The sequence below is a fragment of the Bubalus kerabau genome, chromosome X (genome assembly GCF_029407905.1).
Source record: "Bubalus kerabau isolate K-KA32 ecotype Philippines breed swamp buffalo chromosome X, PCC_UOA_SB_1v2, whole genome shotgun sequence".
Taxonomy (NCBI): Eukaryota; Metazoa; Chordata; class Mammalia; order Artiodactyla; family Bovidae; genus Bubalus; species Bubalus kerabau.
Genome location: NC_073647.1, coordinates 132,075,364 through 132,101,730, shown reverse-complemented (window position 1 = coordinate 132,101,730; position 26,367 = coordinate 132,075,364). Strand labels below are relative to the sequence as shown.

At 43.0% G+C, this 26,367-nt stretch overlaps 1 protein-coding gene across 1 annotated transcript; it reads left to right on the top strand.

Annotated features, from left to right (window-relative positions):
• The first annotated feature begins 775 nt into the window (after positions 1-775).
• On the top strand, positions 776-2,695 carry LOC129639169 (melanoma-associated antigen B2-like). The gene is made up of 2 exons (XM_055564118.1): positions 776-1,824; positions 2,113-2,695. The coding sequence occupies exons 1-2, from the start codon at positions 776-778 to the stop codon at positions 2,201-2,203; spliced, it is 1,140 nt and encodes a 379-aa protein (XP_055420093.1). The 3' UTR covers positions 2,204-2,695.
• The last annotated feature ends 23,672 nt before the right edge of the window (positions 2,696-26,367 follow it).

The following is a 26,367-nucleotide window of genomic DNA, read 5'->3' as shown; positions in this document are numbered from 1 at the left end:
TTGAATGATGATCCCAGTGAACTCAGGATAGAAAAGACCCTAATGAGCTCTCAGAACTGGTTATCTATCTCCTGGCAGGGAGGTGGACTGAGGCATCCCTTCACTTGCTTCTGGATCATGGGGAGGTCTAAAGTGTCTACATCAGAGTAGCAGAGGGAAGGGTGCCAAGGCTCCACCAGGACTTGACATGATAATACTGAAGTAGAACTTAGAAAACCCCACTGCTGGCACCTGCTGGCACCTGAGTAGATCCAAAGCAGGGCTGAGAGGACGCAGAGGAAAAGTAAGGCCTCTGTTCTTCCTCTGTGGGATTCTGTGGGAACATGGGAGGGAGTTTAAAGATGGAGGAGACATAAGATATACCTATGGCTGATTCATATTGATGTGTGGCAGAAACTGGTACACTATTATAAATTAATATTGTAATATTGCAAAAAATAATTTTATTTTCAAAAAGACATATAGGAGAAACCAGAAGAAAAAAAATATTTTAGACCTTGAATTGGGATCTTGTGAGGGTCCACAGGGACATCAACCTGCCTGCACCAGATTTTGTTCTGAGGAGACCATGTTTGGTCTGAGCAGGAAAACAGGAGCCTTATGGGTTCCTAGAGCAGTGTCCTCAAGGACACCTGCAGAGGCAGCCTTTGATTAAGCCAAGGTGGAGTGTCCCTGTTTTAAGGTGCTCATGTCATCTCATTCTCCATCCTCTAGGTGCCCCAATCTCCTGTGTATTGGCCCAGACTCCTGCCTGCGGTCTCAGACCACAGCCATCATGCCTCGTGGGCAGAAGAGTAAGCACCGTGCTTGTGAGAAACGTCGCCAGGCCCAAACTGAGATCCAGGGTCTTCATGATCAGGCTACCACATCTGGGGGAGAAGAGACCACCTCCTCCTCCCCTCATGATTCAGAGAGCGCTCCCTCAAGCTCGTCTGCTGCTGGCACCTCCAAGGGGCCTCAGGGAGCCCAAGGCACCACCAGTGCTGCTGCAGGTGCTATACGCAAAAGATCTGGTGTCGGTGGCGCAGCACGCTCAAGATATGGTATAGGTAGCGCAGCACGCTCAAGATCTGGTGTAGGTGCTGAGGGCCAAGTTCAGGAAGGTGAAAATTCCTCCCAGGCTTCAGCTGCTGCTGCGAGCTCTCACACAGATCTTCTGACCTGGAAGGCAGAGCTATTGGTGCAGTACATGCTGTATAAGTATAAGATGAGGGAGCTCATTAAGAGGTCCGAAATGCTGCAGGAAATCAAGAGAAGGTACAAGGAACAATTCCCTGAGATCCTTAGCAGGGCTTCCGAGTGCATAGAAATGTTGTTTGGCCTGGTGCTGAAGGAAGTCAGGCCCAACAGTCATTGCTATACCCTGGTGAGCAACCTAGATCTCAGCGACAGTGAGTCTATGAGAGGTGATTTGGGGCTGCCGAAGAATGGTCTTCTGATGCCTCTGCTGGGTGTCATCTACCTGAATGGCAACCACGCCCCTGAGGAGAAGATCTGGAAGTTCCTGAATATGCTGGGCATCTATGATGGAAGAAGTCACTTCATCTTTGGAGAGCCCAGGAAGCTCATCACAGAAGATCTGGTGCGGGAAGGGTACCTGGAGTACCGGCAGGTGCCCGGCAGCAATCCCCCTCGCTATGAGTTCCTGTGCGGTCCTAAAGCGCTCACAGAAACCAGCAAGACGAAAGTCCTTCAGTTTTTGGCCAAGGTCAAGGATTCGGTCCATCCTGCCTTGCAGCCGCTATATGAAGAGGCTTGGAGAGAGGAAGTAGAGAGCACCGGAGCCAGAGGTGCAGCCAGGGCTGGCACTTCTGCCTCAACCAGGCCTGGCACTGCTGCCTCAGCCGCTGCTGGCCGTTCTGCTTCGGCCAGGCCTGGCACTGCTGCCTCAGCCAGCTCTGGCCTTTCTTCTTCGTCCAGGCCTGGCACTTCTGCCTCAGCCGCTGCTGGCAGTTCTGCCTCAACCAGGCCTGGCATTGCTGCCTCAGCCGCTGCTGGCACTTCTGCCTCAACCAGCCCTGGCACTGCTGCCTCAGCCAGCCCTGGCCCTTCTGCTTCAGCCAGGCCTGGCACTACTGCCTCAGCCAGCGCTGGCACTTCTGCCTCAACCAGGCCTGGCACTGCTGCCTCAGCCAGCGCTGGCCCTTCTGCTTCAGCCACTGCACACCCCAGGGCCGAGTCCAGCCGCTCATCTCGCCCCTAGTGTGATCTGAAGCCCGTTGTTCACTTTGTGGCTAGAGAAGCCGGTCAACCTGTGTTCCTGATATGCATCAATAACTTGTTGACTTTATTTCCCCCAATTTTCAATTGTTAAAATTTTTCAACAGAAAGGTCATTTAGAGTCATGATATAAGTATATGAATAACATGGGTCACATACACTTTGCTGTTTGTGAAATTTAGGAGTAAGAATTTTGTTTTCTCTAATAAATATTGGAAATCCTCACATCACTTTTGTGATCCAGGATGAGAATAACATCACTTTAGGATGAGAGTGTCCTTAGAAATGTGAAAGACACCACACTAATAGAGGCTCAGAACATTGATACATTGTTAGGGAGAGAGCTGAAATTTCTTCAGATTTTGGCTGGCTTTACTCTCTGCTTAGTCTCCTTTTTTGTAAATGTAAAAGACACATACTTGCCTCTGCTTATGGTTTATGGTTTTCAAGAATGTTTGAGTTGAACTTAAATAATAAAAATTAAAATAAATAAAAAATAAAAAAAAGAATGAGAATATAAATTATAGCAAATGATTTATTCATGGCTCTTCTTTTACACAAACATTGAGAATCTGCTCTTAAGAAGTCTTCATGCTTGTACTGGTGATGTTTAGTCAGAAAAAGTTTAGCTCCTGTCCACTCATTACAGTTTCTCAGAGATGATGTCATTCTATGGAAGAGGCTGAGATACTCTGTACTTCAGGAAGAACAAGAAAGAAGCAGGGTAAAGAGGGGTTGGAGAGAACCTATTACTTTGGTTTCATTCCTAAGCGGAATTTTGGCTGATTTGGGAGGTTGGGTCTTTTTTTTCCCCACTTGGAACACTGCATAGTTTCTGACATCTGATAGATTGAAAAAAAAATCCAGCTGATGTAACATCTGAGGTCAAGATAATCATAGTAATAACTGCCGTTGCTCCTAATGTCTCAGTAGAGACAGGCGCCGTGACAGAAGCTTTCCATAAATACTTACATTCCACCAATCTGCCAAGAAAGGGCTTATCAAACTTACTTCACAGGGGAGAGCCCAAGGCTCATAGAGTTAGGGTTTGGTTTTGTGCTGAAATACATGAGGCTGGTAAATGACAGCTGGCAATAGACTCCTGCTCTACACTACTTATCACTCATACTGTTGTTCTCCCCCCAACCTGAGACATACTCTTGTCTTTGTTCTTTAACAAGTCCTTTTAACATTTGGCAATTCCTTGTTTATTTATTATTTATTTTTTTATTTGGCTGTGCTGGATCTTAGTTGCTGCACGTGTGGTCTAGTTCCCTGACCAGGGATCGAACCTGGGCCCCCTGCACCGGGAGCCTGGAGTCCTAGCAATTGGACCACCAGGAAAGTCCCCACCCTGTATCTTTTATTTCAGTGTTTTTCTCAGCACTTCAAAATTTGTCCTAGGTGATAGGGAAAAATGCCCTCATGCTCAAGCTACTGGATTGAAATGTGTAGCCAGAGCAGTAAGAATACCAGATGTACTTAACCAACGATATGTATCCCTTATTCATTACTCATAGATAAGTGAAAGAAACAATATTCAGGGACAGTACAAGCATGTACATTGGCCATGTTAGATAACCTCTGAAGACCAAGGAGTCTCCATATCATCCTTACAGTCTCTTCCCTGTGGAGAGTAAACCTATCAGAACAGAAATGACATGAGAATCTTCACCTGGCTGATGAGATAGATTGATCTACTTTTTTCTCCCTAAAGGACTGCCACCTGTCCTGGGACTCCCGCCTTGGACTATAGCTTCTCCACCTCCGGTCACTCCTGGGACAGGGACCCATTCTCTGTAGCACTGCAGAGCAAACATAGCTCAGGAGTTTGTAGAGACGTGGAATTTCCCCAAAGGCCTTTAATCCAGGACACAGAAAGCAAGATGAGGGCCCCAGGTAGGAGGATTGAGGAGAACAAGACCCAAGAATATGGCGGATGGTGGTCACTAGGACAGCACTCCCTTCTGATCTCAGACGCAGAGAAATTCAGAACGGGTGGGCTTAGCCTATTAGCCTTAGCATAGCCTCACTTATTCTTCAGGCTTCTCAGAGACCTAAGAAACTTGGTCTTGGCGCAGAGTTCTGACGTTGGTAGAGAGAATCAGTCTCGCAGAAGTGATGGTGATTAACCTGAGTGAGGGTGATGGAAAGACCCATCCAGAACAGAAGGCTCCTGTAAAGACCCGTCCTCATTGGCAAGCCCATGAAGTCCAGAACTCTCTGGGCTGCTGTGGTTAACACTTTGAACTCAGGTCCGTGGGAGGTGGGGACATTGGGAATCTGCAGAGAATAGAGCCCCAGGAAGGGTGCAGAGTCAAAGTGAGGACCCAGAGTGTGGACATGAAGCCCCTCAATCCACAGCCGACAGGGCTACACTAAATGTAGCCTCTCCACTAAGACACTAAGTCCCTCCTCTCCAGTTAGCCCTGGGAGGCATAGGTAAGTGCTGGCAAGCTCAAGAGCCCCGTGACTTCTGCCTGGAGGGTTTCAAGGAGATGACCTTGGTTTATAGGCTGGCTTTTCATCAGAGAGTGGAAATCCCAGGCATGACATGTGTACAGTCCTGTATGAGGAGTGTGTCAGCCAACTACCCCATTACAGATAAATTCTTAGAAAGTCCTGCAACTGTAATGGGCCCTGGGAGGGAACAAGCAGGGCTTTCAGACTAGGTTTATCCCTTATTTTCTGAAGGCGAATGGCTTCAGGACCTTAAAGTCCTTGGGCTAATGGAGGGAGCCTCTATCAGCTGAGGAAGGGTACGCCGTTCCTATCAGGAATCAACTGATGATACTGACCGACAGCGAAGGATCCCTCCCAGAAAGAAGGCGGCTATACAGAAGGCACTGTCCCTGTTGTCAGGCCTGAAAGTGTGCCACTTAGGCCTGGTGACATGGTGAGTCCTACTCACTTCCTCCCAGAGGATCACATGGAGGTAAGGAACCTCATCCTGATCAAAGGGAGCAGCTGAAGCTCAGCAGAAGGATGATTTCCACGTTGTGCCAGAAGTCAAGGTAAGAACCCTGAATTCTTGAAAAGACCACTCACCTCAAAACAGTGGGGGCAGAACATATTCCTTCCACTCCTGTTAGCCTCAGAAGACCATGGCCTGTGGTGGCCCTATGAGGCAAACTCCTCTTCTTCCTCAGGGATCAGGGAACTATTGGCCTGGGTGGAGAAGCTTTAAGGCAAGTCAGGGAATGTTTCCAGTTGGGGAATATTTCCAGGTTCTTTCCAAGACGGTGAGGACAGCAAAGAACGTGGGAACACAAATACCAGGATGGCCACACAGTATGTTCCCTACTCTCAGCCTAGAAGGCCTCAGGCAGATTTACCAGGCCAAGGGGCCCTTCAGCTCTGACCGAGGAGTATCAGGAAAGTTAGGGTTTGATCTGATGGTGGTGTCAACAGAAGGGGGACTCTTGGGCTTGGATGAGAGTCACATTTGGGACCCTGATTTGAGCCCCTGAGAGGAACCATCTGTCATTCCCAAGGAGCTTGCCACAGCTTTCATTCTTGTGAGACTATGGGTAGGCTTGGCTAGATAAGGCCACCCTTATTTCCTCCTGTAGGCTCACAGTGAGGTATCGGTCTTATTATGAGGAGATAGGCCTCAGGTCAAGAAGGAGGGGATTCCCCAGGCTCCAAAAGAAGTCAAATTGTGAAGCCCGAGTGGAGACTGAGGGGTATACTCATCCCTGAATAGAGGGAGCAAAGGAGAGTCATGCCCTCCCCTTTGATGTCAATTCTAGAAAGCTCAGGGGAAGACTGTCAGGCTAGGCTCTCCCTCACTTCTTTATACCAGGCCTTCTTCTTCATCATCTTCTTCTTCTTCTTCTTGAATTGCTAAGTCATGTCTGACTCTTTTGTGACTCCATGGACTGCAGCCCACCAGGCTCCTTTGTCCATGGGATATTCCAAGGAAGAATTCTAGGCTGGGTTGCCATTTCCTCATCCAGGGGATCTTCCTACGCAGGGACTGAGTCTGCGTCTCCTGCAGCTCCTGTATCACAGGCAGATCCTTTCCTGCTGAGCCATCAGGGAAGCCCTATATCAGGCCTAAGGGAGGTGAGATCTTCGTTGGAAAGTATAGCCACCAGTCCTGAGAAGGGAGGGATATGGTAGGTGCCTGCCAGGCACTGTGGCAGATGCTTTACAGTTACCACCACATGCCAGCAGTCCTTCCAGACAGGGCTTGTCAAACTCCCTTCACGGTTAAAGAGCCCGAGGCGCTTTCAGAGAGTTGAATGATGTGACAAACTTCTCCATGGCTGTTTAAGTGACAGGGATGGCCATAGGCCCTTGATCTGAGTTAGTCTAAAGCTCACCCTCTCACTCCTGCAAGCCTGGTCTGACCTTGTGCCCTTAATTCCCTTTTTATTCTCATTACTGTGAAATGTATGAGGCATTAAGAAGAGGGACTCTCGGGTCCAACTATTAGATTGTAATACATAGCCAGAGCAATAATAATAATAATTATGCCAAAAGAAATGTGACATATGAAGAGAGGAAAAATAGATAGTATTTGCTGACAATAGGGTCATCTGTCCATACATATGAGGATTCAGACATCTTAAAAGATCTGAACGTTTTAACTTGCAGATAAGCTTATAAGATCAGTAAGGGACTCAAAAACATCATCTCACAGCCATTCCTTTGTATAAAAAATATCTATTAGATCTAAAATATAAAGTTTATTTATTAGAACAGAGGTTGCCTGAGAAGTCTGGCTGAAGGAGAGAAGGGACAGGTTACCACGTTTTGTTTCCCTCACAGGTCTCTGCCTGGGCCCCCTTACTTATGCCATGGATTTCCTATCTCTTATCACTCCTAGGACAGGGATTCCTTCTCTGCAAGGTCCGCAGTAGAGAAAGTACTCAGGGCCTTTCAGGAATGTGGCATTTCCCAAGAAGTCTTTAATCAGAGGGGCAAGGGCCTTTAGGAAGACACCCATGCAACTGGACTGAGGAATGCAACGCCCCAGAATATTAGGTGTAAGAAGGCTTCAGGCAGAGCTCTCAAGCCGAACATCTCTTTTCTCTGTTGTCTCAGTACAGTTGTCAGGGACGTGAGACCTTTGGTCTAAGGAGGGCAATCTCAGGTCAGAGTAGGAATTGTCAAATATATATGTGAAGCCCCTTAAAAAGAAGGGAAAGAAATAGCCACCCAGAACCACTGGGGTTCTGTAGTGTCCACTTGCTGCTGTCAGCCCTCGGAGGTCCTGAATTCCATCATGGGATGAGGTAGAGAGAGGCGTTGAGAGCTGAGAAAGACAGAGCACTGCTGCCATGGGCAGGGCACGTTCCAGAACCAAGTCTGCCAGCTCCTCCCACATAGTGACATCCAGGGAAGATCCTTCATCTTGTGGTTGAAAAGAGAAGTAAGTATTCCAAGTAATTGAGTGCCAAGGTGGATCTGAAGGGAACACATTTTATGTCTTGTTTTGTTCTTGCTTGACCTCAGTAACTGGACGATGTAACTTTTTCTATTTAGGACTTTCTTTGTGGCACTATTGAAATACCCTTCTTGTAATTGAAAGTTAATTTGACTTCCGTATTTGTGTTTATGAACAAAGTATATCCCATTTATTGCTGTATTTCAGTATTAGTTCAAAGGTTTTTATATTTTGTATAATGAGTCAGAAATCCTTGAATCTCCTTTTGTGGTTCAGAACAAGATGACAGGACAAGAGAATTGGGAATTTCTTGCCAATGATAATGGACAGTGAGTGAAATTGTTCATATCAGGAAATAAAAAAAATGGTCTTGTCCGTGTGGCATCTGCAATACAGTGGAACAGGAATTCCCAGCCCCTGTTTCCCCTCAGCAACCCAGATCTTAAAAGTATATAAGTAGCAAAATAACCTTTCTAGAAGGTCCAGAGTCCAATTCAGAAATTGCAGTACCACAGGTAAGCATACAACTTAGATCAGCTGCACTTGAAATGGGTAAGAACAACACACACACACACACACACACACACACACACTCTTATGGATCATGAATAGCACTATTCATCTATGATGAACAGTTTGTGGACTAAACTGTTATCTCCAAAAATGTGATCACCGATGGTTCACAGCTATTTCTTACTCGGTTTACTACGATACTCTCAACTTGGAGAAACACAATAGGACTCATGTTAAGTGCCCCTAATGATGCTGGAAGTGCTCTCATGAAGGAGAGAGAAGTCATGACATTATACAAAAAAGTTGAGTTGCTCCTTGTATACTGGTTTGATTCTACAGTCATGGTTGCCAACATTTCAAGATGAATGAATCCAGCATAAGAACTACTGTAAGAAAAAGAAAAGGGACTTTATGAAGCCATCACTGCAGCTACACCATCAGGTGTGAAAAACTTGTGCTTTTTGTGAAGTATGTTTTTATCTTTTTTTTTCGAGCTTATTTAAATATTCTTTTTGTTTGTTTTTGTTTTTTAACTTTATTTTTTATTTTTTAACTTTACAATATTCTATTGGTTTTGCCATATATCAACATGAATCCACCACAGGTATTCACGTGTTCCCCATCCTGAACCTTCCTCCCTCCTCCCTCCCCGTACCATAGCTTGTATGTGGGTGCAGGATTGCTATAAGCAAGGCATATCTATAGACTCAAACATGACTGAAGAAAAAGCAAAGTCGTTATGACATCCTAAAGCAAAAGTGGGTGAAGGATCTAAAGCTGGAAAATTTAATGCCAGCAAAGGATGATCTGATAATTTCAGAAAGAGGTTTGACTTCAAAATATCTAAATAATAGGGGAAGCAGCTTTTGCAAACAAGAGGCAACAGGTGGTTTCCCATATGTCATCAAGAAACTCACTGGGTATTAATTTTGTATCCTGCAACTTGACCAATTCATTGATGGGCTCTAGTAGTTTTCTCACAGCAACTTGAGGCTTTTCTATGTCTAGTATCATGTCATCTGCAAACAGTGCCAGTTTCACTTCTTTTCCAACTTGGATTCCTTTTATTTCTTCTGTTCTCTGATTGCCACGGCTAGGACTCTGAAATCATGTTGAGTAAAAGTGGAGAAACTGGACATCTTTGAAATTTTCATATTAAGTGAAGTCTGCTGCTGCTGCTAAGTCGCTTCAGTCATGTCCGACTCTCTGTGACCCCATAGACGGCAGCCCACCAGGCTCCCCCGTCCCTGGGATTCTCCAGGCAAGAACCCTGGAGTGGGTTGCCATTTCCTTCTCCAATGCATGAAAGTGAAAACTGAAAGGGAAGTCGCTTAGTCCTGTCTGACTCTTCCCGACCCCATTGACTGCAGCGTACCAGGCTCCTCCATCCATGGGATTTTCCAGGCAAGAGTACTGGAGTGGGGTGCCATCGCCTTCTCCTTAAGTGAAGTCACACAAAGACAAATATCACATCAGTCAAATGTGGAAATATAATTTGAAAAAATGATAGAAATAAACTTATTTACAAAATAGAAAAAGAGTGAACAGATGTCAAAAATGAACCTATGGTTACCAAGGAGGAAACGTGGCAGGGAGGGTTAAATCAGAAGCTTGGGATGAACATATAAACAGTACTGTATTTAAGATAGACAGCCAACAAGGATCTATTGTATAGAACAGGAAAGTCAATGGTCTGTGATAACTTATATGAGGGAAGATTCTCTAAAAGGATGCATATATATATATATGAATAACTGAATCACTTTGCAGTACACCTGAAACTAACACAACATTGTAAATCAAATATACTCCAATAAAATTTAAAAAAGAAAATCCCTGAGGAGAAAGGAGATCTGTCTGGACAGGTTTTAAGGTAAACGAAAGTGCCCTATTCTGGACGAAATACCACAAAGTACATTCATTGGTAAGGAAGGGAAATGAGCTCCAGGATTTGAGACCGAATGAGATAGGCTAATTCTATGATTTTGTGTAAATGCCGTCAGGTTTTTGTGCAAATGATCAGGACTCCCCTAACCTATAGAGCTGCTCTGCCAGTGTTTCAGTTGTACAGCAAGAAGGCTGGACAGCAGGAACCCTTTGGGGGATTGGTTTCATCAGTGCTTCGTCCCTGGATGCAGAAAGTACCTTGCCAGTAAGGGACTGCCTTTTAAAATTCTTTTGATACTGGACAATGCTTTGGCCACCCAGAACCCTATGAGTTCAACACTGAAGGCGTCAAAGTGTCTCCTTTCCCCTGAACACAGCATCTTTAAGTCAGCCTATAGATCAGAGGGTCAAAGGGACCTTTAAAACTCATTACACAGTGTACTCTATGGAAATGATTGCCAATGCTATGGAAGAGAACTCTGATAGAACATCATGAAGTTTGGAAGGATTACACGACTGAAGATCCGATTCTTGTTACAAAAAAAAAAAAAAAAAAAACCATGGAAGTCCCAAACAATAAATTCCTGCTAAAAAAAACCCAAATAACAAAAAAACAAAAAACAACTGTTCAGGTGTTGTGCATGCCTTCACAGGATTTGTGACAGTGTCAGTTAAGAAAATCATGACAGAAACTGTGGATATAGCATGAAAAGGTGGGAGGGGGTGAAGAGTCCCAAAATATGGATCTTGGAAATATCCAAGAACTAGCATACCCTACAGCAGAGGAATTAACAGAATATGACTTGATGGAGATGAGTGGTGCTGAACCAGAGCTGGATGATGAGGAAGAAGACATAGAAGAAGCAGTGCCAGAAAACAAATTGAGATTAGACAATCTGGCAGAAGCGTTCTGAGGACTCAAGACTGCTTTTGACTCTTGTATGGCATTGATCCTTCTATGATATGGGCACTGAAAAGAAAGCAAATGGTGGAAGGAGGACTGATAACACACAGAAACACTTTTAGAGAAATGAAAAAGCAAAATCTTCAGACAGAAATTACAATGCATTTCCATACACTGAGTGTGCCTGCTTCCCCCTGCGTCCCCTTCCACCTCCTCTGCTCTTCCACCTCTGCCACTCATCAAGGTCAACCCCTCCTCTTCCTCCTCCTCTTCAGCCTACTCAGCAAGAAGGTGTCGGGAAGAAGACCTACATGATGATCCACTTCCCCTCAATGAGCATTAAATAATCTTTGTGCCATGCCGGTAATAATCTTATCTGTTGAGTATGTATGTGAGTGTCTTTGTGCTAAGAGCTCATAACTGTAGGCAAGGACTGTATGAGATGTTTCTGTGTCATCATCTTCATCATCACCACCAGCTAAGTAAGTATACATCATGTAGAACATAGCGTGCAAGACGTGTATTGAAGTGGATAGCCTACCATTGCATAGGCAGAAGGTGAGTTACATTTAATATAAAATTAATAATGTTTATATTCTCTGTTTTATAATTTTGCTTTCAAAGAATTCTATTACTATACACTGTCCCATCTCTCTCTTGTGAATGGATAAATGGCACATCAGCCTGTCTTCACAGGTAAGTCTTTTCTCTTAAAGTAACAATGTTTTCAGTACTTTATTATAAATATGACTGAAATAGCATAGGATATAAAAATTTTAGTGATCCATTCATTACTATAGATGCTTGGCTACCATGAAGCAATCCTATCAGCTACACTAGTCTACTATAAAGCAATCATATTGCTGCTTCTTCATTATCGATGCTTGAATCATTATACCTGTAACTAACTACGAATTGCTTTTCACATTATTTTTTCATTGTTGATATTTAGTGTTTTGCATCTATAGTCTTTTTGTCATATAAGGCAATATAGATGTATGTACTGACAGACAATTCTTGCAAATGCATGCTGTAAAATTACAATATTGATAAATACAGTCCTGTGAATATATTTTCTCTTAAGATTTTCTTAATAACATTTTGTTTTCTCTAGCTTACATTATTGTAAGAATACAATAGCTAATACTTATAGCTACGTCAACTAGAAAGAAAGGAATACATTAAGGTTGTATATTGTCACCCTGCTGATTTAACTTATATGCAGAGTACATCTTGCAAAATGCTTGGCTGGATGAAGCACAAGCTGGAATCAAGATTGCAGGGAGAAATATCAATAACCTCGGATTCGCAGATGATACCATCCTTATGGCAGAAAGCAAAGAAGAACTAAAGAGCCTCGATGAAAGTGAAAGAGAAGAGAAAAAGCTGGCTTAAAACTCAACATTCAAAAACCAAAGATCATGGCATCCGGTCCCATCACTTCATGGCGAATAGATGGAAAAACAATGGAAACGGTGAGAGACTTCATTTTGGGGGGCTCCAAGATCACTGCACAAGGTGACTGCATGTGCATGTGGATGTGCAGTTGCTTTTCACTTGGTATAACGTTTCAGTTATGCAAGATGAAGCAATTCCAGAGATCTGCTGGGTAACATTGTGCCTATATTTAACATTACTGTATTGTGTGCCTAAATATTTAAGTGAGTAGATCTGATGTTAAGTGGTTTTACCACAACAATCATTTGAAAAGTTGATTGTCTTGCTCCCTCTCCAGGACAGAGTAAGATGATTAAGTGCAAGCATTTAGAGAACTCTTTTATAATGTTAATGAGAATGTCAATGGGTGCAACCATTGTGGAAAACAGTATTGAGGTTCCTCAAAAAATTAAAAATTAAATTACCATATGATTCAGCAAGCCCACTTCTGGGTTTTAATCCAAAAAAATTAAAATTAGACTCTCCAAGAGATATTTTCATTCCTGTATTTGTTGTAGCATTATTCGCAATAACCTATACAGGGAAGCAGCCTAAATGTCCGTTGATGTATCAATGGATAGATATATGCTATATACGTATCATGGAGTGTTGTGTGTGTGTGTGTGTGTGTGCATCCTCAGTCACTCAGTTGTGTCTGATGCTTTGAGACCCCATGGACTGCAGCTCACCAGGCCTCCCTGCCCTTCACTCTCTCCAAGAGTTTTCTCAAACTCATGTCCATTGAATCAGTGATTCCATCCTACCATCTCGCCCTCTGTTGCCCCCTTCTCCTCCTGCCCTCAATCTTTCATTCCTAGTGTTAGGGTCTTTTCCAATGAGCCAGCTCCTCGCATCAGGTGGCCAGGGCATTGGACTCAGATTCAGCATCAGTCCTTCCAATAAATATTCAGGGTTGATTTCCTTTAGGATGGACTGGCTTGATCTCCTTGCTCTCCAAGAGACTCTCACGAGTCTTCTCCAAGACCACAGTTTGAAAGCATCAGTTCTTCAGCACTCAGTCTTCTTTATGGTCCAACTCTCACATCCATACATGACTACTGGGAAAACCATAGCTTTGACTACAGGGACCTTTGTCGGCAAACTGATGTCCCCGTTTTTAATACACTGTCTCGCTTTGGAGCCTTAGGAAAATGCAGAGCCTTCAGCAAGAGGACATTTCAAGGGACGTTGCATGGTGGGCTACTCCTAGACAGTGGGAGCGGTGAGCACGGCCAGATCCTCAGATGGAGGGCCTGAGAGAATCCACAGTCTCCTGGACTGGTGACCTTTATTTACCCTGGGTTGAGGGAGCCAGAGACCTCTCCTTAAGGACCTACTCGATTATTTTATCTTGTGTGTAATTGGGCAAATTCTAGGCAACTTCTAGATTTTTTGTTGGTACTTAAATGCGTGGAAATATTTGTTAATTAGAAGAAAGGATATCTGAGAGGGAAGATACTGGTCAATGACAAAAATTCTAAGAACTCTGAGTTGTTTCCAACTGGGAAAGATTCTACCTCAAGCACATTCTATGTTACATCCTGTGGTGGGAATGTTACATGATTGTCCTTGCTAGGCAACATTTAGTTCACTGTGATTTTCTTTGTCTTGGAGTTTGGGTAATGTGCTAGAGTTCAGGGGACTCTTGAACAGCATGTGAAACAATTGACCAGCTTAAACTGGTTCGACCTTTTCAAATAGATTGTTGATTAATCACACCTTGAGTCATTTTACAGAGAAAGAACTGCATGTGTCCAAGAAGGAACACATGACCTCAGGATGACCCCGGAGCCAAGCTCTTCAGTCTGCAAAACTCAGAGAAGAGAAATATTGCCCTGGGCCATTTACAAAGTGAGACCTCCTTCAGTGAGGAAAACCTGGCTTCCTGTAACCTGAGTAGCTGAAATGGAGTAATTGAAGACTAGCCAATTAGCTTCCAAGTTAGAAATTCCCCTGATCCCTTAGATTGCACCCAGGCTCCTGGATTGAAGAGAGATTTGATACCTTGCCCCCTTCATTGGTTGGCCTTGCAGTGAAGCTCTTTTCTCTAAAGCTCTTGCCATAAGCGTTGACTTCTCTGAGCATCGGGCAGTGAGCCCATGTTCCTTGAGTTTGGGCAGCCTTGTTGAGATTTAGGACTTGTGACCATCTGCTTGATGCACTGTAGCCCCTGGTGGGCCCTCAACACCAACCCTGAGTGGCCACCTATACTGAGTTTGTCTAGAGAGTTGGCTCTTGGGTTCCTGTTTCCTAGCCATGGCACTCTGGGCTCCTCTGGCTTCTGGGGCTCCTTTCACTTTTAAGGAAGGAAACAGCTCCTGGATCAGACATCTTTGGGGTGAGTAAACTCCTTAATATATGCCTGTAACTAAATGTGCTATATGAAGTTAGAATGTGCCTGTAGTCTAATAATCTCATCAGGACTGCTTGTTAGAGAGGATGAGACGGTTGGGATGGCATCACTGACTCAATGGGCATGAGTTTGAGCAAACCCGAGGAGAAAGTGAAGGACAGGAAAGCCTGGTATGCTGCAGTGCATTGGGTTGCACAGAGTCAGAGGTGACGAATTGATTGAAGAACGACAACACCACCCTGGGTTCGAGTCCCACCTAGGAGAGTTTCTTCTGTCTGATTAGAATCCTAAGGCTACAGTCTTGGGTTAAAGACCCACCCTAAGAGGACAATGTCAGAGGTTAGAGCTACTGAGGTGCTCAAATGATTGGGTTAGAGCTCTGAACACTGGCTTAAGGTTCCAGGCCTTTGGATTTAATTGCCTATGTTTGTCTGTGTCTGACTGTTTTATGTGTTGGGATTGGCTAGTAGGAGTTGGCTATGGGATGAATGTGGTGAGACTTTATTCAACCTGTAATTAATGAGGGTCCTCTGAATCGGGAGATAAAGCACCTTGCTCCTGGACTGGAAACCTTGCTGTATGGAGGTGATGGGGGTTTTCCCCTTTGCCTAAGGTGACAGCACAGAGGTATTGTTACAGATGAATATTCTTTTAAAAAAATTTTATTGGAGGTTTCTTGATTTACAATCTTGTGTTATTTTCAGGTGTACAGCAAAGTGATTCAGTTACACATATATTCAATCTTTTCCAGATTCTTTTCCCATATAGGCTATTACAGAATATTGAGTATAGGAGGTCCTATTCAGTTATCTATTTTCTATATTGGTTGTATGGGTATGTTCATCTCAAGCTTCTAATGTATCCCTGCCCACAAAGTTCTCCTTTGGTAACCATAAATCTGTTTCAAATTGTGCGAGTCTTTTTCTATTTTGTAAATAAGTCCATTTGTGTCATTTTAAAAAATTAGATTGTACCCATGAGCAACACACTATGGTATTTGTCTTTGACTTACTCAATCTCTACGTCCATCCATGTTGCTGAAAATAGCATTCTTTCATTCTTTTTTATGGCTGAGTATTCTTCCATTGTATTTATGTATCACATCTTTTTCATCTGTTGATGGACCTGTAGGTTGTTTCCATGTCTTGGCTCTTGTAAACAGTGCTGCAAGGAACATGGGGGTGCTTGTTCCTATTCAAATTATGGTTTTCTTCAGATATATTCTCAGGAAGTCTATTTTTAAAAATTTATTGGAGTATAGTTGTTTTACAATGTTGTGTTAGTTTTAGACATATAGCAAAGTAATGCTGTTACACACACACACACACACACGTATAAATTCATTTTCAGTTTCTATTCTCATATAGGTTATCTCAGAATATTGATTAGAGTTCCCTGTGCTATGCAGGAGGTCCTTATTGGTTATATATTTTATATATAGGGGTGTGTGTACATTGATCCCAAGCTCCTGATTTTTCCCTCCCTCACTACATTTCCCCTTTAGTACCCATAAGTTCGTTTTCAGGATCAGTAAGTTTTCTGTTTTGTATTAAGTTCATTTTATCAGTTTTTAAAATTAGATTCCACATATGAAGGATATATTTGTCTTTGACTTACTTCACTTAGTATGACAATCCCTAGGTCCGTCCATGTTGCTGCAAATGGCATTCTTTCCTATGGCTGAGTAATATTCCTTTGTATTTCTGGAACACATGTTTATCTACTCCTCTGTTGATGGACATTTATGTTGCTCCCATGTCTTGGTTATTGTAAATATTGCTGCAATTTACATTGGGGTGATTGTTCCATTTTCGAATTATGATTTTCTCAGGATATATGCTCAGGAGTCAGATTGCTGGATATTATGGTAGTATGATTTTTCTATTGCGTTTTACTGAGTATAATTAATTTAAAATGTTGTGTTAGTTTCAGGTGATTCAGTTATACATTCACATATTCACTCATTTTCAGATTCTTTTGTCATACAGATTACTACAGATTATTGAGTAGAGTTCCCTGTGTTATACAGTAGGTGCTTTGGGGTTATTGCTATTATATATATTAGTTGTAGATGTGGGATTTCCAAGTGGCACAGTGGTAAAGAATCACCTGCCAATGCAGGAGACACAAGAGAAGTGGGTTCAGTCCCTGGGTCAGGAAGATCCCCTAGAGCAGGAAATCGAAACTCACTGCAGTATTCTGACCTGGAAAATTCCATGGATGGAGGGTCCTGGTGGACTACAGTCCATGGAGTCATGAAGAGTCAGACACAACAGTCATGTATGTTTATCTCAGGCTCCTAAAGTATCCCTCCCCTAGCATGTCTCCAGTGGGAATCATAAGCTTGTTTTTGATATCCATAAGTTGGTTTCTATTTTGTAAATGAGTTTATTTGTGAAGTGAAATGAAAGTCGCTGTCTTATCTGACTCTTTGCGACCCCATGGCCTATATAGAATTCTCCAGGCCAGGATACTGGAGTGGGTGGCCATTCCCTTCTCCAGGGGGTCTTCTCAACCCCGGGATCAAAGCCAGGTCTCCCACATTGCAGGTAGATTCTTTACTAGCTGAGCCACCAGGGAAGCCAGTTCATTTGTGTCATTTTTTAAAAATTAGATTCCACTTACGAGTGATAACATATGATATTTGTCTTTCTCTGTCTTACTTTACTTAGTATGACATTCCCTATGTCCATCCATGTTGCTGCACATGTCATTAATTAATTCTTTTTATGGCTGAATAATATTCCATTGTATATATTTACGACATTTGCTTTATTCATTCCTCTGTTGATAGACATTTAGGTTACTTCCATATCTTCGCTGATATATATAGCTCTGCAATGAAGATTGGAGTGCATGTATATTTATGAATCATGGTTTTCTCTGGATATGTACCAGGAGTGGGATTGGTAAATCATATGGTAACTCTATTTTTCATTTTTCAAGGAACTTCCATAATATTCCCCATAGTGACTGTGTCAATTTGCATTCCCAATGAGAGTGCAAGAATGTTCCCTTTTTTCCACACTCCATCATTTGTTGTTTGCAGATCTGGGGATGATGACCATTCTGGCTGGTGTGAGGTGATACCTCATTGTACTTTTCATTTTCATGTTTCTGATAATTAGTGATGTTGAGCATCTTTGCATATGCTTTTTGGTCATCTGCATGTCTTCTTTGAAGGAATGTTTGTTTATACACTCTGCCTACTTTTTATGGGATTGTTTATTTGACACAGAGGTGCATGAGCTATTTATATATTTTGGAGATTATTGCGCTGTTGTTTGCTTTGTTTGCAAATATTTCCTCTCATTCTGTGAGTTGTCTTTTTGTTTTTGGTTTCTTTTGCTGTGTGGAAGCTTTTGACTTTCATTAAGGGTCACCTGTTTGTTTTTGTTTTTATTTTCATTACTCCAGGAGGTGGTTCAAAAACCATTTTATTAAAACAAAAAAATACTGCTGCAACTTATGTCAAACAGTGTTCTGCCTAGGTTTTCCTCTGAGGGTTTTATAAAATCTGGGTTTACATTTCGGTCTTTGATCCATTTTGAGTTTATTTTTTGTATGGTGTTAGAGAATGTTCTACATTCATTATTTTACATGTAACTGTCCAGTTTTTAAGGCACCACTTATTGAAGAGACTGTCTTTTTTGGTTCGCTAGTATTTTGTTCAGGATTTTTCCATCTGTGTTCTTCAGTGACATTGGCCTGTCATTTTCTTTTTTTTGTTTTCGTGTGTGTGCTTCTGTGTCTGGTTTTGCTCTCAGGGTGATGGTGGCCTCATAGAATGAGCTTGGGAGTGTTCCTCCCTCTGTAATTCTTTGTGGAAGAGGTTGATAGAATCTCTAAGTTTTGGATAGAATTATCCGAGAAGCTACCTGGTCCTGGACATTTTATTGGAAAATTTTAAATCACTGTTTCAGTACTTGTGATCTGTCTACTCACGTTCTCTATTTCTTTCTTGTTTAGTCTTGAAAGGCTGTACCTCTCTAAGAATCTGTGCATTTCTTCTAGATTGTCCATTTTATTTGCATATAGTTGTTTGTAGTAGTCTCTTATGATACTTGGAGTTCGACACGAGTGTATTCTTAATGAAACCAGCCCTGATTACCTTCTTGTGGTGTGAGCATAAATGTAAGATGAGGGAATATAAAGCAGGAAAAGTCTCCCTTCCACACACAGAAGAATGCACCCTAATCCAGCTAAGGAATTTTTTTTTTTTTTCTCCTTCCATTTTTATTGCAATATAATGGACTTAGAGCACTGGGTAAGTTTAAGGTGTACAGCACAATGATTTGACTTACACACACAATGAAATGATTGCCACAGTAAGTTTAGGGAACATCCGTCATCTCATATAGATATAAAAGAAAAGAAAAAAAATTTTCCTTGTTTCGATGCACGATATAGGATGCTTGGGGCTGGTGCACTGGGATGACCCAGAGGGATGGTACGGGGAGGAAGGAGGGAGGAGGGTTCAGGAAGGGAAACACGTGTATACCTGTGGCAGATTCATGTTGATATATGGCAAAACCAATACAATATTGTAAAGTTAAAAAATAAAATAAAATAAAAATAAAGAGAAAAAATCAGATGAAGGAAGTAAAAACGTCACACTTCCAGTTATAAGATAAATCAGTACTAGGGATGCAATGTCTTTGGGCTTCCCCCATTGGTTCAGATGGTAAAGAACCTGCCGGCTAAGGAATTTCATACAATAGGGCACATTCTGGTGTTTCCTCACTAAAAAGTCCAGTCCTATTGTATATCAGCCAGAATAGCAGGGAGGTAGTACTGAACTACTTTTATATATTTGTGCATGTGTGATGTTAAAAATGAAATTTTACCAGGAAAAATAGCCATTGGTTATGGTCTTAAAGGCCATGGGCTACGTAGAGGCCTTGGAGTGAATGTATTTCCCCTGGAAATTGCCCAGACATCTAGATTTGCTTGTCGGTGATCTCTGCTGGAGGGGTAAAGTATTTTGGTCATCTACCAGACAGATTAAACCCCAGCATGCTCAGAAAGGAAGTGAGGAAATCGGTGTTTGAATGTGTGCGCTCCTGAATTGCTCTCTGAATTGCTGCCTGAATCTAAGACAGCTTCCTCTTTCACTTTCTTCAATGTGATGCAATCACTCTCTCAGCCTCCTACTCACTAGGTAACTTTTTCTACGTGGAGACTGAGACAGAGCCTGAACTTCTATAGGACCCTCCTCAGTAGACAAGCATGCCCTCAGCACATGGCAGGGCAGAAATATTAGGAGCCTGTGACCAAATGGGCTGCGGTCTTGGAACTGGTGGGACAGATTCCTTGGAAGCTGGGTAGCACGTGTGCCTTTCAAGCTACAGTTTGACAACCACATATAATAATGGAAAACTTTTCAGGGTTCTTTAAGTGAACCCTCAGATCCAAGCTGGTCACCTTGAGACTGTCCATTCTTCTCAGTGGTCTCTCCAGGGAACTCATACAGCCAACACTTTCCAGAAACCAAACTAGGAGATGGAATTAGGTCCTAAATTAAGGGGCGGTGCCTCAATTTTGCCAATTTTCTTCCTAGAGAGGAACAAAGTGCTCTGAGCCACAGATAGAGAAGCCCTGAAGGCTTTCCTACAGCTCCCACGAATGCAAGGGCTTTCCAGGGAGACAGCAAGTTCCTGATAAGAGTGCTGGTTGACATCAACTTCTATCCATGAAGGCTGGGAAGAGGCAGCAAGCATTGGTTAAAGACAGTTGGTCCAGGCTCTGTTTGCTGGGCAAAAGGTAAACTATTTTCAGCACTACAGTGGGAGAAATTGGTCAGTCAACTGCAGAGCTCAGTTTGGGCTGAGGAGTGGCCAGGAAGAGCCAAGACAGATGACCGAATAGTAATAAATTCCATCCAGGCACCAAAACACCAAACTTCAAGCAGTAGCCTGAAAAGAGACATGTGAAGGAAACAAAGCCTCTGATAATCACCTTTCTTAAATACCAATTAATCCAATCTTGTCAGTGCTTATGTAACACTCCAGTCCTGGTGGTAGAAAACTCTGGGACCTGGGATTATCATTTTCTACAGAATTTGAGACTCATTAACCAAATCGAGGATGATTTCCCACAAGCTTGAAGAATGTACAGAGAGAAATGGTGGGATTGACGCATAAAGCATTGACCAGTTTAAAGTGGTTTTGCCTTCTTAAAACAGGTTGTTGATTAATCAAACCTTGAGTTATTTTTAGAGGCAGCACTATGCATGTGGCAAGAAGGAGCCTATGTTTCCAGGATGACTGCAGAACCAAGAGGGTTCAGTCTGTGGAACTCTCAGAGTGGGAATGTTGCCAGGGGAGAACTGTATGAAGTCCTTCAATATGGAAAATCAGGCTTCTAGCAGCATAAATAGCTTACATGAACTAATTCAAGACTAGCCAATTAGCTTCTAAGTTTGCAGTTCCCCTAAACCCTTTCATTTTACCTCAAACTCTGGATTGAGGAGACAGATATGAGAGCCCCACTTCCTGTCTTCTTGCTAGTCCACCTTGGATTAAAGTTTGTCTCTCAAAAGCCCGTTCCATAGTATTGGCTTCTAGGTGCATCAGGCAGTAAGCCCTTGCTGGGGAACACTAGTGACTGATAGGCCTGGAATTAGATTCCTCTCTGAATTCCTCTAGATCTGACGCTGTTATACTCCTCTTGCCCTAAAGCAGAACTTGTGTTCCTTAACACTCAAATGTATCTTGGGATAAAAGCAAGGACTGTGGATATATTCCAATACACTTCTTCAGGCACAAAGCCTTGAAGGCTACATCAATAAATGACAGGAATAAAGAAGAGAAACAGATGATAGGGACAGTAAGTTCGTCTCTCTGTGCAGTGTCCAATAACCTCAATCAGAATAGCACAAAACCATCTTGGATCGCTTTTTTCCTTTAGAATTATACTCATGTCTCAGATATGGTGACTTGGGTTCTAGATCACTGCAGTAAAGTGAACATGGAAATAGAGTAAATCATTAGGAATTTGGTGGATTCCCAGTGCTTATAAAAGTTGTTAATCCTATTGTACACTTACTAGAAGATGTCTAAAAAATGCACATAGCTTAATTTACAAATGTAAGACAGTTACAATAGTAACAAAGACCACTGATCAGAGCACCATAAGAAATAAAATAAGGAAAGAGTTTAAAATATTTAAAGAATTAACACTATGTGGAACAGGGACCCCAAGTGAATACATGATGTTGGGAAATGATGCCATAGACATGTTCAATGCATGGTTACCATAAACTTTCAGTTTGCAATGAAACACAGTATTTGTGACGCATGATTACATGCAGTAGAATGTTTGAAAAGTATGCCTGTCAATCAATTAAAACCAGTCATGAAAAGAGACTGACTCTGGCTTTTGAAAAGGATGGAAGCAGCATTTTTCTCTGGGAGCACAGCCCATTCTACCCCGTGCCTTCTGTGTTATTTTCTCCATCTCAGGTCCAGTCTGGGACATGAAACTGTAAGGTTTGCATTAGGGACACTGCTCAAGAGTTTACTGGGATGTGGTGTTCCCCAGGAATCCTTTAATCCAAGAGATAGAGAAAATTTGGGCCCCCGTAAGTGGGGACTGGAGAGCAACCACCATAAAATACAGGTCATTGAGAGACCTGCCCAAACTTGCTCTCAGGCTTAGAATGCCCAGACAGGACATGCCCTCTTATAAGCCTTGTAGTTCTCTGTGAGGTCAAAGTCTCAGTCTAAGAAGAATGGCCTCAGTTCAGTAGAGGGAGAATCTCAGGTTGGAGGGTCAGGTCCCAGGACTGGCCAGGACCATGGTGAGGTCCCTGAGTGAAGAAAGAAGTATCACTAGACCCACAAATGAGGAGGCTTTACAGACCCCTGCCCCTATTCCTAACCCCAGAGGCTCCAGGCAGAGCTATAGGGATGAGAAGCATCTTCATTTCTGTCTGATCTCAGCGAGGAATGGATGGAAGGAACCCCAGTTCTGAGGAGGGTGGCATCTTGACCCTCACCACTGGGAAGATGAGGACCATCAGTGCTTATGAGAGGGTCTCTCCCACCATGGAGGAAGGCTAATGGAGTGGCACTGCTCCTGTCAAGGAGATGCACAGAGAAGTGCCCTGATTCCCCACTAGGGACTCGGAGAGGTGAGGGCTTCGTTTGGGGGCAGGACTCAAGTTTGTAGTGCAAATGGTTCCGGGCTCTGACAGACGGCATGGTGAGGACCCTAAGGGATGACCCAGGGACCGCTGAACACTGAACGACGGGGTCCCCACACAGCCCCGCCCCTTCCATCATCCCTCAGAGATCGTGCACAGGGCAGCCATAGCCAAAAGTGTCTCTGCAAAACTTCCGTGCTATTGGCGAAGAGCTTGGACTGATGTTCAGCGCGTTCGTGTGGCTAAGAGTGGATTCCCAGGACTGATCTGAAAGCAAGGTGAGGACCTGAATGTGGACTCAAGGGACCATTCCCCCGTCCTGTAAGAAAGATAACTCCCAAAGTCTCATCTCTGTGATCAGCAGGGGACGGTTCCTACAACTCTCTTAGGCCGATTTCTTCGGTATATCTTGATCTAAGACATTCTGCAAGATAAGCGATTACTTGATTCTGTAAATGAAGGAAACCTAGGCCCTAACTCCAGTCACCGGGAGAGCGCCGAGTGCGAACGAGGCATGGGGCAGTAAAGATGGCGACACAAAGCGGCACCCATGCGCTCAATTCCCGGACTTCTCCCCTGCTGAACTCTATGAGGTGAAACTTTGGAGGCTTGTGGACATAGTTCGGGAAAGGGAGGAGTGTCAGACTCTGAGAGATATGAAGATGGGGACTCTGAATGAGGACTGTAGAGAACCCCGCCAGGGTTCTTCCCCCTCCCCCAACCCCACCCCTTCTGTTAGCTATCAGAGAACTTGGGTATCACAGCTTTGAGAGGTGAGGAAGAGAGGGTCCAAGCCAGCAGCTATCCCAGTGTTCCTCCAGCAGTTCATCCCACACCTAATGAAGCTGAGCCAAATTCTGCACTTTGTGGCTGAAGATAGCATTCAGTGTTCTATATGTAGTGTAGAACTGGGCATCCCAGAGGGTGCACAGTGTATGATTCCTTGGGGTTTGTGTTCTGTATGAGGAATTTAGAGATAAATCTGTGTTTTTATGTTCTTGCTACTTTTCAAAGGTTGCTCCTCAATGAAAGCTTATATTCTAAGTGTACGAATGACATCAGTCAGACTTATTGTTGTTTATCGGTCTTAAGGATAAGAGTTTTTCTGTTGTGTAAAACAAATGGGAAAGCTTCCATCTTATTTAGTCAGCTGGTGCAAGGTAACAAGGCATTAAAATATGTTATTTCCTTGACAATATGAAAAAACTAAGCAGTGCAATACATGGGGTTCAGAAATAGAGGGAAAGTAAGATGGATGGTATTTTGTTTCCTCATCTTTTGTAGTCTGTGTTTTACAAAATTATAAGTGACCATGTATGCTTCGTTAATTCAAAAATGTAAAATTAAATTCTAAGAAATTCATCCTCATGCTCACAGGCTCATTTATTCCCTAAACAGTAATTGAGCCTCTGCTCGTAGAAGACTCCATGCTAGTACTTGGAGAGCTGAGAAAAACATCTAGGCACTGACCATAAAATTATAGAGTCGAGAAGCAGCTGTCATGTAAAGGAAATGGTGACATGACAGCAGTCAAATGTGAATTCCCTGATGCAAGGTAGTGGTGGGCCTTGGGAAAGTGTAAGTCTTTCGGTGGGAAGTAATTATAACTTGTGTGCATGGTGGGCTGGATGAGGCTGTGGCAATCGTGACCAGGGACCAGGTTCTCCATGGTGGGCCGCATAGTTTAAAGACAAAGCCTGGGATGGGAAACTGCCTTTAACAGTTACAGGCACACTTCACTCTGTTGCACGTTGCTTTATTGTATTTCACAGGTACTACTTTTCTTTTCTTTGTTCTTTTTCTTTACCAAATTAAAAGTGTGTTAGTCAACCTTGCTTCCAGCAAGTCTTTCGGCTCCATGTTTCCATCACCGTTTGCTCACTTCATGTCTGTGTGTCATGTTTTGATACCTCTTGCAATGTTCACACCCTCAGCAGCAAAAATGATGGACTCAGTGAGGCTCACATAATGGTTGGCATCTTTTTTCTTTTAGCAAAGAGGTATTTCTATTTAAGATATCTATATTGTTCTGAGGCATAATGCTATTGCCCACTTAATAACCTGTAGTACTGTATAAACATAAATTTTATGAAAGCACTGGGAAACCAAAAAATTTGTATGACTCAATTGTGATATGGAATTTCCTTTGGGGGTTGAGACCCAAACCTGCAATATTTTCTGAATCTCCCTGTGCTTTGGGATTGTGAGTAAATCAGAGAGACATCATGTGAAGCTGGCATGGAATGTGTCCTGTGCTCCTATTCCAGTACAGGGAAACCCTGTGCAGATTAGATAGTTTATTCATGTTGTCTTCTGTCTGTGGAGTTTCCCAGAAATCTGGGTGACACTCCCCTGAGGTGAGATGATGCCTTGAAGCCGCTGGACTGGCGCACTCTGCCCTCTGGGTGGGGGTGCCAGAGCCCACGCCACTAAAAATATAAGAATAATTGAAATCAAGTTATCTTGAGTGTAATTTGGCAAACAATAAGGAAGGAATAGATACTTGTGGGTGGTTAAATAAATGAAAGTAAGAGTGGTTTATGAAAAAGGACAAGTTAGAGATAGGTAAGTTTGGGGCCCTTGAAACATTTTGGAGCTTTCTGTTACATTCACTGAGGATGTCTACCTCATGGTGACCTTCAGTGGCATACTCTTAACTGGGATATGCTAGGTTTCCTTGCTAACCAGTATTTTTCTGATTTATTTATTGATGAGTTTGGAGAAAAGTCTACTCCTGTGAAATGACCACCACAGTTTATGCCATAAACATATCCATTACCTCCAAAATTTCCCTCTCATCCTTTTTTAAGTTGATTTTTAATTGGAGTTTAGTTGCTTTACAGTATTGTGTTGGTTTCTGCCATACATGAACATGACTCGGCCATAGGTATACATATGTCCCCTCCCCCTTGAACATCCCCCCACCTCCCACTCCTCCCCACCCATCTAGGTTATCACAGAGCACCATTTTGAGCTCCCTGCATCACACAGCAAATCCCCATTTGCTGTCGATGTTCCATATGGTAATGTGTATGTTTCAGTATTACTCTCGGTTTGTCCCTCCCTCTCGTCCACCCCTGTGTCACCAAGTCTGTTCTCTACGTCTGCATCTCCATCCTGCCCTGCAAATACATTCATCAATGCTGTCTCCTAGATTCCATGTATATGTGTCAGGATACGATGTTTATATTTCTCTTTCTGACTTTCTTCACCCTAGGTTCACCCACTACATTGGAACTCACTCAAATATGGTCTTTTTTATGGCTGAGTAGTATTTCATTGTATACTTGAACCAGAGCTGCTTTATCCATTCGGCGATGGACATCTAGGTTGCTTCTCTGTCCTATCTGTTGTAAATAGTGCTGCATTGAACACTGGAGTACATGTGTCTTATTCAGTTATGGTTTCCTAAGGTTTTATGCCCAGTAGTGGGATGGTTGGGTCACGTGGTAGTTTTAGTCCTAATTTTTAGGTAAACTTCATACTCTTCTCCATAGAGGCTATATCAATTT

Excerpts from the sequence above, each read along its gene's own strand:
- LOC129639169 (XM_055564118.1), top strand. The coding sequence starts at position 776 with ATGCCTCGTGGGCAGAAGAGTAAGCACCGTGCTTGTGAGAAACGTCGC. Across the intron at positions 1,825-2,112 it reads GGCACTTCTGCCTCAACCAG|GCCTGGCACTGCTGCCTCAG; the intron begins GCCTGGCACTGC and ends TGCCTCAACCAG.